The following is a 16,700-nucleotide window of genomic DNA, read 5'->3' as shown; positions in this document are numbered from 1 at the left end:
CCAAATAAATGATTTGTGCTGAGCCAAGTTAAAAGTGCTTTCGCCAAACACAAAAAGATTGGCTGGCTGGATTAAAAAATGGTCAAACTCTGAGGTTTAACTCTAGAAGAGCTGTAAAATGAGACTTTCCAAAAACAGGGATTGGTCCAGTTTGGGGTTTCCTTACTCTAACCCAGAACAAATTACCATGTTAATGAAAACCCAATCAAAACACCTAAGAACTCAAGAGTTTGCTCTAACTAAATGCAAACTTGCCAAAGTAAAAACCCAAAGTGGCTTTGTGTGACAGGCCTCTAAACATGATCACATGACAGTGTTTGTTATCGTCTCTTCTGCTATTTTGAGGCTAAACTTGTAATATTAGAGGAAGAAATCAGCAGTGATTACCATGTGTTGCAGTAGATTGCATTTTATTCCTACAATTCTTTGTATCTCTTTTAAAACAGCTTTTATTTTGAGGGAAACCTTCACATTACTGTATATTAGGGAAATTTTGTTTCCATTCACTATACCCTAAGGGCTAGTTGGCGTTCAGATTCCTTCTAAACCTGTTCCGTTGAACAGTTGCGCAGACTTGTCTTCACAAGAAGTTTAGAAGTTCTTTCCTACCTAACTCGCGTTAGGCACGTGATGTACTATAACAGAAAGGCACTTTTTGTTTATGCTTTTAAAAAAAATGGAACCGCATAGTCATGTTATAAAAAAGCAGTTCTTGTTGATTAGAACTGGGTATTTTGAGTACAGCATGTAGTGAAATTACCACAAGAAACGAAGGCAGGCAGAGATATGTGAAACATTCTGAAGTCATTCAGCCTGATTAATCCTAAATATTAGCAGGTTAAAAAGACAAGTAGACATGCTTTTCACTTGTATAGATATAAAAATGAATGACCTATATGATTAGACCCTGTGAGATATTGTGTATATTGAGAATAGTAAAGGTCCTATAACAGAGCCCAGTGGGACTCTAACTAAATAGCAAATTCCCATTGGCAAACTACTAATGTTTTCAAAAGTAAAGTGTCATTTGTGTGAGGTATAAATCTGATATGGTAGACTAGAGATTCTGGTGATTTAAACATGCTAAAGGCAGAAGACAGGTTTGGTAAGAATAGGATGGTCACATATTTTGAGTAGCTACTGTATATAGTGAATTCATCATGAGACACAAAGGCAGGCAGAGATGTGTCATTTATACTCATGAATCCACAATATTAGCAGGTTAAAAAGTCAAGGAGAGATGCTTTTCATCTGTATAGATGCAAAAATAAATGACATATGATTAGACTGTGAGATTGTGGATATTGAGAATAGTAAAGGTCCTATAACTGAGCCTTGTGGCACTCTAAAGGTTTGCAATGGGAATTTGCTATTTGGGTAATATTTACAATTGTAAAGTGTAACTCGTGTGAGGTATAAATCTGATATGGTAGACTAGAGATTCTGGTGGTTTGTTTTTTTTTTTTCCTGCTAAAGGCAGAAGACAAGTTTAGTTAGATTGATAGTTTGCCTTTATAATAATGTTTTATTGTAAAACAACTGCGTGTCTAAGACGCACACAAATAAGTATTTTCCATTACATTTCTTGTTCACTTCTTAAAGGTGTTCATTTTGTCATTTAGACTGCAGGCTCGGGTCAGCGGGGAGGCTTGTATATCACGGTTAGCGGTGGACAAACACGTGTATGTGAGTAAAACCGGAGGCCACACTGTTGAGGTCTGGGACAAGAAGACTGAGAGGATGGTGAACCTCATCGACTGCATGCAGTTACTCGGGTAATGTAGCACACACACAATCAGGAATCCATCTTTTCACAAGGTAGAGTCCACCTACTGTCCGAAATATGACTTCACAATACAGTATATCTTACATTTGATGCAACTTGTAGTTTTTTTGGCATGGGCTTTTGAGTTTTACTTCCCAAAACACGAGAGAATATACAGAGCTAGTGTTGTTCCCATACTGAATCTTCCGGTGACCTGTTATTGCGAGTTTTTTTTTTTTTTCTCCATTTATACGGTTTCTTTTACAGCATCGATGTTGTAATATCATTACAATACTATCAGTTAAATAGACATTGGCATTTATTTAGTTGCTCAAGCGTAAAACAAGACATCTGTTTGGTTGCACGCGCCTGTCAGAATCGGCAGGCTAACGCACAAGCTTCATTGAATATACTGGTGTAAAAAAAAAATGCTCAAACACGGCGGGGGAAATGTAGTGTAATGCAGTGCTTGTACAAGATCACTGACTTTTAAAGAAAACAGACCTTAAACGCGGCGATTTTGCAATTGCATATGTAGCGGAGGCCAGCTAGTGAAGTGCTGTGCAGGTAAACCATGGTCTTTAGCGTTTTTGGTAGGGCATCCGACTCCCATGCGGAAGGTTGCCGGTTCGATACCAGCTCAGAGCGTGTTGGGTGGCGTAGGACCGACGGGGTTACACATACAATTCACTAGAAGCGCTTAACCCAGGTTACTGGCAAATTAAAAGTCCTATTAGCATGCTTCAGCATATAACCTATTGGTCAAATAAATTGGATAAAGACGCTCAAATTAAATTAAAATAAATAAGTAAATAAATAATTTAAATTAAATAAAATTAAATAATTAAATTAAATTGAATTATTTAATTAAATTATTTAATTAAATTATTTAATTAAATTATTTAATTAAATTATTTAATTAAATTATTTAATTAAACTTTTTAATTTAATAATTAATTTTTAATTTAATTAACAGTGTCAAATGCACATCTGAAGTTCAGTTGTTACTGCAGTCTGACAAAATTAACGCTGCAGGAAACAACACATTTGTAGATTATATAAATGTTTATTTGCAGCCATCAAATTCCCAACGTTTGTACATTTTTATGAAATCAAACTTTTAGTTGAAATCCAGTGAACTACATACCACTTGTGGAAGAATCTACAATATTAGCCCACAGAAACCGACCAACCAGAGCTGCCTTTTACCTGTATAGATGGGAAAATGCCAGGGGTTTGCTGCAAAGTCAGATCTCACTGTCCTAATGAAATCATTCAACATCAAGGCATGATCATCTTTTATTGTGCTTAAACAAGCGTAATCTAGAGGCCTTTGCCTTTCATAGAAGCCACTTCTGATACCAAATGATCAACTAGAAGTCAACTTATTATTGCTGTTACTAAAACTTGCAAAGGCGACAAGACTTCTGTCAGGTAGTGTAATCTGGCCATCCTAACCCCTATATATATATATATCTCGCTCTCTCGCTCTCTCGCTCTACAACAGATTAAGTTCCACCAGAAAGCCCAAAGTTCATTCAGAGGACCAGTCTAGACCGATGGTGCCGTCGTTGGTTGTGAAAGCCTTATTGGTCCAGCACAGTGGGACTCTGTGGATCGGGACGAGAGCGGGACACATTTTGTTGGTGGAGGTTTCCAGTTGTCATCTTTTACAGACCATCAACCCTCACTGCCACTCCATACGCTGCATGGGCTCCATACTTCTAGGTATTAAATTATTGTTGTCTCCCTCTCTTAATGTAGTTCGAAAGCATCTAACAAGTCAGAAACAAACCTGGCTTCGGCAATGAAAGTATACTATAATTGAATGTGTAATCGTAGATTCATTCATTTTCTTTTGGCGTAGTCCCTTTATTAATCGGGTATCCATAGTGGAATGAACCATCAACTTATCCAGCAAATGTTTTACACAGAGGATGCCCTTCCAGCTGCAACCCAATACTGGGAAACACCCATACACACTCAACACCTCAGCCAATTAAGCTTACTCAGTGGCTGGAAGGGCATCCTCTGTGTAAAACATATGCTGGATAAGTTGGTGGTTCATTCCGCTGTGGTGACCCCTAATTAATAAAGGGAATCAGCCGAAAATAAAATAAAATGAATGAATGAATGAATGTGTTTTGTTGTCGTATTTATTCTTGAATATCTTCTTTTACAGACACGCTAAACCGAAAGAATGTCATTCTAGTATTGGGTAGACGGCAGCGCATACATCTAGAGCAGCTCAAAACACAATCAGGTGTGTACAGTACATTTAAAAACGCATGTAGACTAGCAATTAGGCAGTTTTTAATATAATCATTCATGGAGAAACATGTTTATTAATGCTAAAACTGTTTAAAATTGAGCTTTTAGGCATGTGCAAAATATACAAGTTTGTACTCACTCTGACGTGCTTAATGCCAATAGGAATGAATGAATGTATGAAGAGATAGCTTGAAATATACACTTACCGGCCACTTTATTAGGTACACCTTACTAGTACCGGGTTGGTCCCTCTTTTGCCTTCAGAACTGCCTTAATCCTTCATGGCAGAGATTCAACAAGGTACTGGAAATATTCCTCAGATTTTGCTCCATGTTGACAAGATAGCATCACACAGTTGCTGCAGATTTTGTCCATGATGTTAATCTCCCGTTCCACCACATCCCAAAGGTGCTCAATTGGATTGAGGTCTGGGGACTGTGAAGGCCATTTGAGTTCAGTGAACTCCTTCTCATGTTCAAGAAACCAGTCTGAGATGATTCAGACTTTATGACCTGCTGCGTTATCCTGCTGGAAGTAGCCATCAGAAGATGGAGACACTGTGCTCAAAGGGATGGACATGGTCAGCAGCAATACTCAGGTAGGCTGTGGCGTTGATGCTCAATTGGTACTAATGGACCCAAAGAAAATCTCCCCCACACCATTACACCACCACCACCAGCCTGAACCGCTGATACAAGGCAGGATGATCCATGCTTTCATGTTGTTGAGGCCAAATTCTGAGCCGAGCATCTGAATGTGTCAGCAGAAATGGAGACTCATCAGAGCAGCAACGTTTCTCCAATCTTCTATTGTCCAGTTTTGGTGAGTCTGTGTGAATTGTAGCCTCAGTTTCCAGTTCTTAGCTGACAGGAGCGGCACCCGGTGTGCTCTTCTGCTGCTGTAGCCCATCCGCCTCAAGGTTGGCCGTGTTGTGTGTTCAGAGATGCTCTCCTGCAGAGCTCGGTTGTAACGAGTGCTTATTTGAGTTACTGTTGCCTTTCCATCAGCTGGAACCGGTCTGGCCATTCTCCTCTGACCTCTGGCATCAACAAGGCATTTGCGTCCATAGAACTGCTGCTCACTGGATATTTCCTTCATTCTCTGTAAACCCTAGAGATGGTTGTGTGTGAATCCCAGTAGATCAGCAGTTTCTGAAACACTCAGACCAGCCGTCTGGCAGCAACAACAATGTCTACATGCATTGAGCTGCTGCCATGTGAATGGCTGATTTAGAAATTAGTGTTAACCACAGTTGTACCTAATAAAGTGGCCGGTGAGTGCATTTTATAACGTTGTAACAGTTTTCCTGTTACTATTTGAAATATCTACATGTAGTAGCTATCTCACCCATTAGAGGGCGATCTAGGTAGTAAGTCTCCAATCTGCTTAAAAGGAGGTAGTGAAGAAGCAGTAGGCAGGAAGTATGGTGCCTAGCACATGGAAAGGCTTCTTCACTGCGCTGTTGTTTGTTGATGCCCTTATTTGAGGAACATTTTTGTTCTTATATCTCAGATGTAAGTAGGCCTGTTTTTTTGTATATATTTCGGTTTTGTACATATGTTTTGTGTGGTGTTGGTAAGGTTTTGATTGTATGTTTGTTTATATGCAGAGGGTTTTTTGGTATCCACTTTAAGTCATCAAAACAGGACCTGGACAATCCATCCTCATATCCACAGACTTTTTCCATCCACTTTTCTACTGATTCCGTGGCCAGCCATTGATGAACTGTTTGCTGAACTTGATCTTTCATGTGATTCACTTAAGGACTGTTGGTATCTTTTTTGGATTGCTATAAATACTGGATTCAATGAGAGACACTTATCGAATGCTTATTTCTGTCTAATAGTGATCATTAATGAGTTGACTGCTGATCATTTCATATCCCCAGTGTGTAACAATAATTATTCATACCTGCTGTCATATACATTTCTAAATACACATGAATCTCTGAAAGTTGTTTTGTGGTCTCTCAATTTCTTTAATGTAGCTTCAAAAAAAAGTAGTTGTTACATATTTGGCGCCCGAACAAAAGACAAAATTTGATTGAATTCTTGAGAGATACATTCTGCTTTCTTTGAGTCATGTTTTTGTTTGTGTCTATGAGGCCATAATTTCAAAAGTCCTAACATTACACTCTATTTCAGCATTCTAAAGTTGACATTATTTGAAGAGCTTTAGTAGCTTCAAAATGGCTGCCTTGGCTAAAGAGACAGAGGGTGATGATTCTTTGTTACCTGATTATTCTTCAGAGCCTTTCACTACACATCGAGAGCCTATTCAAGACCTTATTCATTCTCTCGCTAGCTTGTACTTGGAAAATGAACCTGAAATTGGTGAACAAGAAGAAGGGGATTTTGATGATTCTTTGTTACCTCCTCCACCTCCTACAATTGAAGATGATGATAGCTTGTTAACAATGATTATGGCCACACGAATGCATAAAGTTGAAAGTAGAGTTGAAGCATTTGAAAATTCCTCTGATGTTTGTTTCAAAGACATTCAGCATCAGCTGAATGAACAAAGTAATAGGATTGCTGTCATTGAGAGTCAGGTCCAGCACATGCTAAAACAGTACCAAGATCACCCCATAGATGTACAACAGCTCGAGAATTCGTTATCTACCATGTTAAAGGAGTGTACCCAAGTGAAAGATACTTTAGAAACAAAGGTTCAAGAGTTGGGGAAAGCAATTATGGATTGCCTGAAACGGAGAGATGGACAATTGAAATCATTAATCCAGCCTTCTGGGGGTGCAACGTCTACTCCACACTTCAGCCACACCATATTAGACCATGGATCTTGTCGTCCTGTACATTTTAAGACTCCTATCAAGCTAGAGTTTCCAAAATTTGGGAGTTTAGATGGGGAAGACCCTATTACATACCTGGAACGATGTGATGAATATCTGGCTGTACAACCTTTAAATGACTCTGAGATCATATCCATGCTTCCTTCTGTATTGACACACACAGCTAAAGACTGGTGGGTAGCCGAGAAGAAGAGGGTAAGAACATGGACACAATTCAAGTCTGTTTTTCTTCAATCTTTCTTAGCAGATGATCATGATGTTGAAGTGGAAAGAAGGATCAGAGAAAGGAAACAAGGGGTTGATGAAAGTATTCGAACATTTGCCTACCAGTACAGAGCATTATGTCTGAGACTGAAACCTTCCATGACAGAGCGTGAGATTCTCCAAGCGACACTACGGAACTGTAACCCAAGAATAGCAAGCATTTTAAGAGGTACTGTAACTACTGTAGATGAGTTGGTACGTGTAGGAACACTTATAGAAAAAGATATCAATGAAGAAAGATCATTTTGGAGACAGAGGCACCAAGAAGCTAATGCAAAGTCCACTGAGGGTAGTAAATTTTTTAAGGGCCGACAGTCGAACCCTCACATAGCTGTATGTTCTGATAGCAGTGAAAGATCTCCTGTCACATTAACGTTGCCCTTAACCATTAAAGGTCATCAATATCAAGCAATTCTGGATACTGGGAGCACTTACTCTTTAATTCAAGAGTCCTGCTGGAAACGATTAAAGTCAAATCATGAAGTTTTGCAATCGAGTAGAGGACAGTCCTTTTCTCTTGCAAATGGATGTTTACAATCAGCCTTGGGGAAGATAGCTTGGCAGGCTACCATCCACGGACATGACTATCCTATCAGAGCATATGTAATGAAAGATTGTGACTTGGCTTTTCCTGTTTTGTTGGGCCTGGAATTTTTGAAGATGTCTGGAATCACAGTCGATTTTAGAAATTCTTCCTATTCTTTACCTGAAGAATATAGGGTAATCCACTCCTTCACCTCTTCCTCCCCTTCACCAATAGTAAGTCTGCACCTTGCACTACCTCTAATACCAACACATTCTACTGATCTAACCATTATAAAGGAGTTAGTGGATCGAGCTGATGTCTCTAAAGCCCATAGACGTCAACTAGAAGGACTGATGCTTGATTGGCCCACTGTATGCACTGAAACTTTAGGTCAAACCAACTTGATTCATCATCAAATCCATACAATTGATGAAATTCCTGTGCGAAAGAAGGCCTATCCTGTTCCAGTCAACAAACAGAAGTTTATAGATGAGGAAATAGCAAGAATGCTTGACAAAGGCATTATAAGACCTTCTGTATCTCCATGGGCATCACCAGTTGTACTTGTGCCTAAAAAAGATGGCAGTACCCGCTTTTGTGTTGATTATAGAGCTTTGAACTCCAAGACTCCTCTTGATGGGTTTCCAATGCCTCAAATTCAGGATATCCTTGAGTCCTTGTATGGAGCAACCATATTTAGCACATTAGACCTCAAATCTGGCTACTGGCAGGTAAAAATGGATGAAGACAGCATTAAAAAGACTGCTTTTGTCACCAAAAATGCCCAATATGAGTTTCTTCGTCTTCCTTTTGGCCTGAGAAATGCTGCTGCAACCTTTCAGAGGCTCATGAACAATGTTCTGAGAGACTACATGGGAGAGTTTTGCTTTGTCTATCTTGACGACATTGTGGTTTACTCAAACCATCCAAGATCACTTTCAACATCTCAAGCTACTCTTTGCAAAATTGCAAGACTCTGGTTTAACACTCAATCTCAAGAAATGTTCTATGTTGCAGAGGACCATTACTTACCTAGGACATGTTGTTTCTGAGGAAGGAGTACGGACTGAAGACACTAAAATCAAAGCAGTTCAGGATTTTCCTGTCCCAAAAAATCTCAAAGAGGTACAGAGATTTTTAGGTCTTGCTAGTTGGTACCATCGGTTCATTTCTCACTTCTCAGAGCGAGCTGCTCCATTGTATGCACTGAAAGGTAAGAATGCAATCTGGAACTGGACAGTTGAATGCCAAAGGGCCTTTGATGATCTCAAATATGCACTACAACGAGCACCAGTATTAATGCCCCCAGATTTCACCAAAGTCTTTAGAGTGCAGACTGACGCCAGTGATATAGGACTAGGAGCTGTATTGACACAGGATTTTGATGGTGCAGAACACGTCATTGCCTATGCTTCACGTCTTTTACATGGAGCAGAAAAATCATACTCCACTGCAGAGAAGGAATGTCTTGCGGTCGTGTGGGCTGTAGAGAAGTGGAGGCAGTATTTGGAAGGACGAAACTTTGAAGTACTGACGGATCATTCTGCGCTGACTTGGGTTTTCAATAACCCTAAACCATCTTCACGCTTAACCAGATGGGCATTACGACTACAATGTTTCAGTTTCCTGGTCAAGTACCGTAAGGGGTCCTGCAATGTGGTACCTGATGCCCTATCCAGAGGTATACCAGGGCAAGAGGTTGTAGGTCATATTGCCATCTGCCAGGCTAACAAGACTGATCCTAATTTGCCAGTCAGCTGGGATGAAATTGGGAAAGCTCAGAAGCTTGATTCTTCTTTGCAAGCTCTATGGGAAGCAGCTAAGCAAGCCACCACAGATTCCAGCCGCATTGCTTATTGTGTACAGAATGACTACCTCTTTCGCAGGGTGCCTAACAAAGATCAAGGGTGTGTTTACCAACTAGTCATCCCTGCATCACTGAGAGAACAGTTTTTACACTTCGCCCATTCAAATCCACTGAGTGGACACTTAGGAAGGATGAAAACCTTGAAGAGATTACTTGACAGTGTCTATTGGCCTGAAATCCGTAAGGATGTTTGGAGCTTTTGCACCCAGTGTAAGACTTGTCAAATATATAAACCGAGAATCTCGAAACTGTCTGGATTGTTGCAGTCAACACCCGTAGTAGAGCCTGGCTATATGCTGGGAGTGGATCTAATGGGTCCTTTCCCAAAAAGTAATCGATCGAATGAATTCTTATTAGTCTTTGTGGATTATTGCAGCAAGTGGGTGGAACTTTTTGCTTTAAGATCTGCAAAAACTCACCTCATAACTAACATCTTGACAAAAGAGATGTTCACTCGATGGGGAACTCCAGCATATCTCGTCTCTGACCGCGGCCCTCAATTTACAGCCCAATTGCTCAATGAGACCTGCAAGCGATGGGGAGTAGTTCAGAAGCTCAGTACTGCCTATCATCCGCAGACCAACTTAACTGAGAGGATAAACCGAACCCTAAAAACAATGTTGTCCTCTTATGTCCATGACAATCACCGGGACTGGGATAAATGGATCCCTGAGTTCAGGTATGCCATTAACTCAGCATGGCAGGAAAGTACGGGTTTCACTCCAGCTGAAGTTGCTTTGGGACGTAAGTTGAAGGGTCCTCTAGACAGGCTGATCCAGAGACCACCTAATCCAGACCATCTAGCATATAACACCCTTGAAAGGCAGAAAGCTTTCCTTGAGCAAGTGATTGCAAAGACCAGCCAAGCACAAGAGAGACAAGGAAAATACTACAATCAACGTAGAAAACCAAAGTCCTTTGAGGAAGGAGATTTGGTTTGGATCCTCACACACCCTCTGTCTCGAGATGCAGATTCCTTTATGGCCAAATTAGCTCCGAAATGGCAAGGTCCTGGCAAAATTGTAAAAAAGGTAAATAATGTCAACTACAGAGTGGTAATGCTTGATAAACCCAGTCAATGTGATACTTACCATGTGGAAAAGTTGAAGGAATTTTATGGAACTGTATAACTCTTTTCTTTAGGGGAAGGGGTGTGTAACAGTTTTCCTGTTACTATTTGAAATATCTACATGTAGTAGCTATCTCACCCATTAGAGGGCGATCTAGGTAGTAAGTCTCCAATCTGCTTAAAAGGAGGTAGTGAAGAAGCAGTAGGCAGGAAGTATGGTGCCTAGCACATGGAAAGGCTTCTTCACTGCGCTGTTGTTTGTTGATGCCCTTATTTGAGGAACATTTTTGTTCTTATATCTCAGATGTAAGTAGGCCTGTTTTTTTGTATATATTTCGGTTTTGTACATATGTTTTGTGTGGTGTTGGTAAGGTTTTGATTGTATGTTTGTTTATATGCAGAGGGTTTTTTGGTATCCACTTTAAGTCATCAAAACAGGACCTGGACAATCCATCCTCATATCCACAGACTTTTTCCATCCACTTTTCTACTGATTCCGTGGCCAGCCATTGATGAACTGTTTGCTGAACTTGATCTTTCATGTGATTCACTTAAGGACTGTTGGTATCTTTTTTGGATTGCTATAAATACTGGATTCAATGAGAGACACTTATCGAATGCTTATTTCTGTCTAATAGTGATCATTAATGAGTTGACTGCTGATCATTTCATATCCCCAGTGTGTAACAATAATTATTCATACCTGCTGTCATATACATTTCTAAATACACATGAATCTCTGAAAGTTGTTTTGTGGTCTCTCAATTTCTTTAATGTAGCTTCAAAAAAAAGTAGTTGTTACAACGTTACATGATGCAGTGTATCTTTGAATGAATATATATTCAAAGAGATTTCAATGAACTATTCTGTATTAACTATGCCTTCACTTACAGAATGGTCATTTTTGGGTGAACCATGCCTTTGATTTAATTAATAGAAGTCAGAATGTTATACTCAAGTTATGAGTAATGACAGACTAGCCCTTTAAGAATGTTTAGGGGTGCTAATAGTTTTGACCACTTTGTATTTGGGGAATTTATATTATTAGGGGCCAAGCACCGTAGGTGCATAGGCACCTATTGCTTTCGTTAGCATTCTTCATCTTCTGTTTCTTTCGCCGGATTTGAATGGCAGCCCATATAGGCGTATGCGGGAAAGTTGTATAATTTGGCACAATCATAGAGGACAGTCTAAACATTAATCAGACCAAATATGAAGTCTCAAAATCAAACTCTAGTGCCACCACTTGTCCAAACATTCACGTATGTTTATCATAACTTTTGAACCGAATGGGCTACAATCAAAATTTCAAGTTGATTAGATCAAGCGTTTTCGTTTAACTTGCGATCAAATTTAACGTAGAACTTGCGAAAATGGACTTGAGTCGATATCTCTGTAACGCATGCACCGATTCACACCAAACTTGGTGTGTGTTATGACAACTAGGGTCTGAGGTTATGCGGAGTTTTGATGCACTGCCCCCTAGTGGTCCGGAGATACAAACTTGCTTTTTTGGTTTATAACTTCTCAACCTTTCGTCCGAAACTCTTAAAACTGGTCTCATTACATCCGGCAGAGCATGTCGAGTCGAATGATGTCTGATTTTCACAGGTCAGCCATTTTGGGCGTCGACCATTTCGATTTTTGACCAAAAATGCTATATTTTAACAACAACTTCACATATCATCACAAAACATGGTACACATCTTCAACCCCATGCCCTGAAAGTACTCTCAAACTTCTGAAGCAGCGCCACTTTTTGGCCAAAAGTGCTTGGGGCCCCCTTAATTGCTGCTTGCAGCTATATTTATTAATATTATTTTTTTTACATTTTCCTCGTTATTTTTAATTACAATGAAAGGTAATGTCTGTGAATTCTTCAGCTCATATATGCCAAGGTGGCCAATACTTCTGATAGTGAATGTAGTGTCAAAAGCACAAGGAAAGTCATTGATGACCTGTGTGTGTGTTTTCAGCGGAGGACTCTGTGCTGACGCTCTGGAGCAGTTCTCTTCCACTGGAGGCTCGAGATCTGATGCGACACTGTGAGCTCCGAGACAAAACCACCCGCAGAATGAGAGAAACGCTGCTTAATTAAACACCATCTCCACACAAAAACATCAGAATAAATCCGCCATCGACAACTCCCTGTCAAACTAAACAGCATCAGGTGAATTTGTGCACAAAAAACCCCAAGTCCAGCGTGTAGCTGAGCGTGGAAATGCTTTAAAAAGGGGATGGTTCACTCAAAAATGAAAACTACGGCATTAATTATTAGTCACAAACCTGTTAAACTGACTTTCTTTAGTTGAATAAGAGAAGTCAATGGTTACAGGTTTTCAGCATTCTTCCAAATATCTTCTATGTTGTTTTTCATACTATGGAAGTCAATAGTTACAGCATTTTTCAAAATCTCCTTTCGGGTTCAACAGAAAACAGAAACTCTTAACAGGTTTGGAACCACTTGAGGGAGAGTAACTAGACTAATACAATTACTAACTCATAAAAAATGTGCTGAAACAACTGAAATTCTCGGGAAAACTTGCTTTTTTACTTGCGTTTTATGTTCAACACACTAAGTTAATCGATTTGTGTCTGAACAACTTGAATGTATGGTAGTTTTGTTTACAGAGTAGCGAGTACATTTCATTTTCGGGTGAACTGTCCCTTTAAGAGTGTTTAAAATGTCTCCGAGCAGCTTTTAATGCGACCACAGCTTTACTAGTCACGAAAAGGGACCCGAAATCCATTTCAGCTTCTTTAAATAGCCAAGGGAAATTTTCATTGTGGTGAATATATCATAAATGTAGCTCGTATCTCAGATGTAGCTGTGATTCGGATTGTATGGAAGCTCATATGAGGACGGAACCAAAACAGCACTTGATTATGTTAGCCTTATTATTTTGTAGTATTTATTTATTATTGGTTTAAAGCCATGTGAAGAGGAGGCGGCCATATACAATGCATCTGTGATAATGCATTACAGCAGTCATCATTCTTTCCCCCATTAATGGATGATACATTAATAATGAAAGCATTAATGCTGGTTGTGAGATTGTGAATGAAGGCAATGTAATATATCACATGATGACATTATATGGTTTGTGGAGACAATCTATTGCTGAGACTGGAGCGATTTACGTTAAGCTAATAAACCACACTACACAATTTATGATTTATTATAATCATGTTATTTATGATGTCCGCAGCGAGCCTTTTTTTTATTATTATTTTTTTTATTATTAATTAACTTCATGAAGTTGAGCACAAACATTATAACTGGAGCATAAGCCATAGATTAAAAGCTATGATTATGATTATTTTGGTTACTGAAATGACCCTTCACTGTTACATTTTTGTGATTTGTGGGAATGTAATTATTATTATGATTTATAATCGAATGCTGCATGCCACGTATGTTTTTAATAAAGCTGCCATTTTGTATGATAATAGTATTTTTTTCATTCATTGTAACAAACGTCCTGATCATGTAATGGCCACTTTATTAGGTACACCTGTCCAACGGCTTGTTAATGCAAATTTCACATGTCAGCAGCTCAATGCATTTAGGCATGTAAACATGATTGAGACGATCTGCTGCAGTTCAAACAGAGCATCAGAATGGGGAAGAAAGGGGATTTAAGTGACTTTGAACGTGGCATGGTTGTTGGTCTGAGTCGGGCTGCTCTGAGTATTTCAGAAACTGCTAATCTGCTGGGATTTTCACGCACAACCATCTCTAGGCTTTACAGAGAATGAAGGAAATATCCAGTGAGCGGCAGTTCTGTGATAGCAAATCGTCATACTCGTCACAACCCAGCTCTGCAGAAGAGCATCTCTGAACACACAACACGTCCAACCTTGAGGCGGATGGGCTACAGCAGCAGAAGAGCACAGCCTACCTGAGTATTGTTGCTGACCATGTTCATCCCATTATGAGAACTGTCTTAATCTTCTGATGGCTGCTTTCAGCAGGATATCTGTGTGTTATAAAGCGTGAATCATCTCAGACTGGTTTCTTGAACACAACCATGAGTTCACTGTACTCAAATGGCCTCCACAGTCCCCAGATCTCAATCCAATAGAGCGCTTTTGGGATGTTGTGGAATGGGAGATTGGCATCAAGCAAGTGCAGCCGACAAATCTGCAGCAACTGCGTGATGCTATCATGGAGCAAAATCTCTGAGGAATATTTCCAGTACCTTGTCGAATCTCTGCCATGAAGGGTTAAGGCGGGTCTGAAGGCAAAAGGGCGTCCAACCCCGTACTAGTGAGGTGTACCTAATAAAGTGGCCGGTGAGTCCAACCAATAATAATATAAAGTATAAAATAATATGTACTAAATATTAACCATATAACCAAAAGTATTTAATATTAATGCAAATAATTTATTTGCAATATTTACAATATTCTAGGTCATAATGATGATAATAACAATAAAAATGACTTCATGAATATTGATATCAGAGATTAGAAAGTGTTTTAAAAGCAAGATAAATATCAAGTATTTAAAAATATTTATAAATGAACGTTAATACAGTTTATTCTGAATGCTGTTATCATTAATACTTTAAAGAGTAAAGTGGTTTGCTGAAACATATATCTAAATAAAATATTCATATAATTTAATGAAGTACTTGTATTGGTAACTGTTACAGTTAAGGAGCGTCACGGTGGTGCAGTGAGTAGCGCGATTGCCTCACAGCAAGAAGGTCACTGGTTCGAGCCTCGGCTGAGTCAGTTGGCATTTCTATGTGGAGTTTGCATGTTCTCCCCCTGTTGGTGTGGGTTTCCTCCGGGTGCTCCGGTTTCCCCAACAAGTCCGAACACCTGTGGTACAGGTGAATTGGGTAAGCTAAATTGGCCATAGTGTTTGTGTGTGAATGAGTGTGTGTGGATGTTTCCCAGTGCTGGGTTGCGGCTGGACGGGCATCCGCTGTGTAAAACATATGCTGGGTAAGTTGGCAGTTCATTCCGCTGTGGCGACCCCAGATTAGTAAAGCGACTAAGCCGAAGGACAATAAATGAATGAATGTTAGTCATGTAGAGATATACATTTTTACATTTTAATATGAATACTTTGCATAGTAACAAAAACAATGTTTATAAATTTGACATGAAGTTACAAAAAATAGGCATTATGAAATAATTAAAAGTGGACCGATCATATCTGACAGCCTCTAATGATGATTCTCCTTACTGTATATGGCAAGCTGAATAAACATTTAATTAGTTTATTACTCTCATTTAGTTAGCGCTGACATTGGCTTAAAGGAAATTTGTGACATGAAATATTGTCAATATGTATATATACACATTAGCTTGAAATACATTTTTTAAACGCACTCATAAAATAGATATAAGAACGTACGGAGACCCGGAGGGGACATGATGGTGGGGGAAAAAACTGAGTGAGGGAAAAAAAAAAAACAGTGATAAGTATATATATATATATATATATATATATATATATATATATATATATATATATATATATATATATATATATATATATATATATATATATATATATAAGTATATATATATATATATATATATATATATATATATATATATATATATATATATATATATATAATCACTGTTTTTTTCCCTCACTCAGTTTTATATATATATATATATATATATATATATATATATATATATATATATATATATATATATATATATATATATAAATATAAATTTTTTGCATTCCCTCGCAAAATTGTTTTTCCAAAAACTCTGTTCACTTCATACTTTGTCAACCCTCCCGTTTTTGCTGGAATTATCCCGTATTTTAGTTTTATCATATGGAGTGCGTCTGTATACATTTGATTCAGAGGTTGCATATGAAGGGCGATGATCAACGCACAGCTTTAATGGAAAGGCAGTGAAATCAGACATTTTTATATTTATGTTAGCGTGCTTTCAAGATTACAACTACATGACAAATATGGGAAAAGACTTAATGATAGGATGAGAGCGGGATAGAATGCAAAAATACTGGAGAATCCCGGCAAAAACAGGAGGGTTGACATGTATGAAGTAAACAGGAAGTGTTTGTGGAACAACAACTTTGCGAGGGAACCATATTTAGAGCTTAGAATGACCAAGAGGCGACACTCA

The 16,700-nt window shown here is 38.8% G+C and overlaps 1 protein-coding gene across 14 annotated transcripts in view; it reads left to right on the top strand.

The window, feature by feature from the left end:
- lrrk2 (leucine-rich repeat kinase 2) overlaps positions 1-14,021 on the top strand; it is a 62,136-nt gene extending 48,115 nt beyond the window's left edge. For 5 of the 14 annotated variants that reach the window (XR_012399907.1, XR_012399904.1, XM_068217386.2 and 2 more), the window contains 4 exons: positions 1,623-1,775; positions 3,273-3,493; positions 3,948-4,028; positions 12,548-14,021. Coding sequence is in view for 10 of the 14 variants with exons in the window: in XM_068217386.2 (XP_068073487.1) it covers positions 1,623-1,775; positions 3,273-3,493; positions 3,948-4,028; positions 12,548-12,669 (577 nt within the window). In the remaining 4 variants the exon portion in view is untranslated. 14 annotated transcript variants of the gene reach the window in all.
- The last annotated feature ends 2,679 nt before the right edge of the window (positions 14,022-16,700 follow it).

This window comes from Danio rerio, chromosome 25 (assembly GCF_049306965.1).
Source record: "Danio rerio strain Tuebingen ecotype United States chromosome 25, GRCz12tu, whole genome shotgun sequence".
NCBI classification, from domain to species: domain Eukaryota; kingdom Metazoa; phylum Chordata; class Actinopteri; order Cypriniformes; family Danionidae; genus Danio; species Danio rerio.
This window is presented reverse-complemented; position numbering and strand designations above follow the sequence as displayed.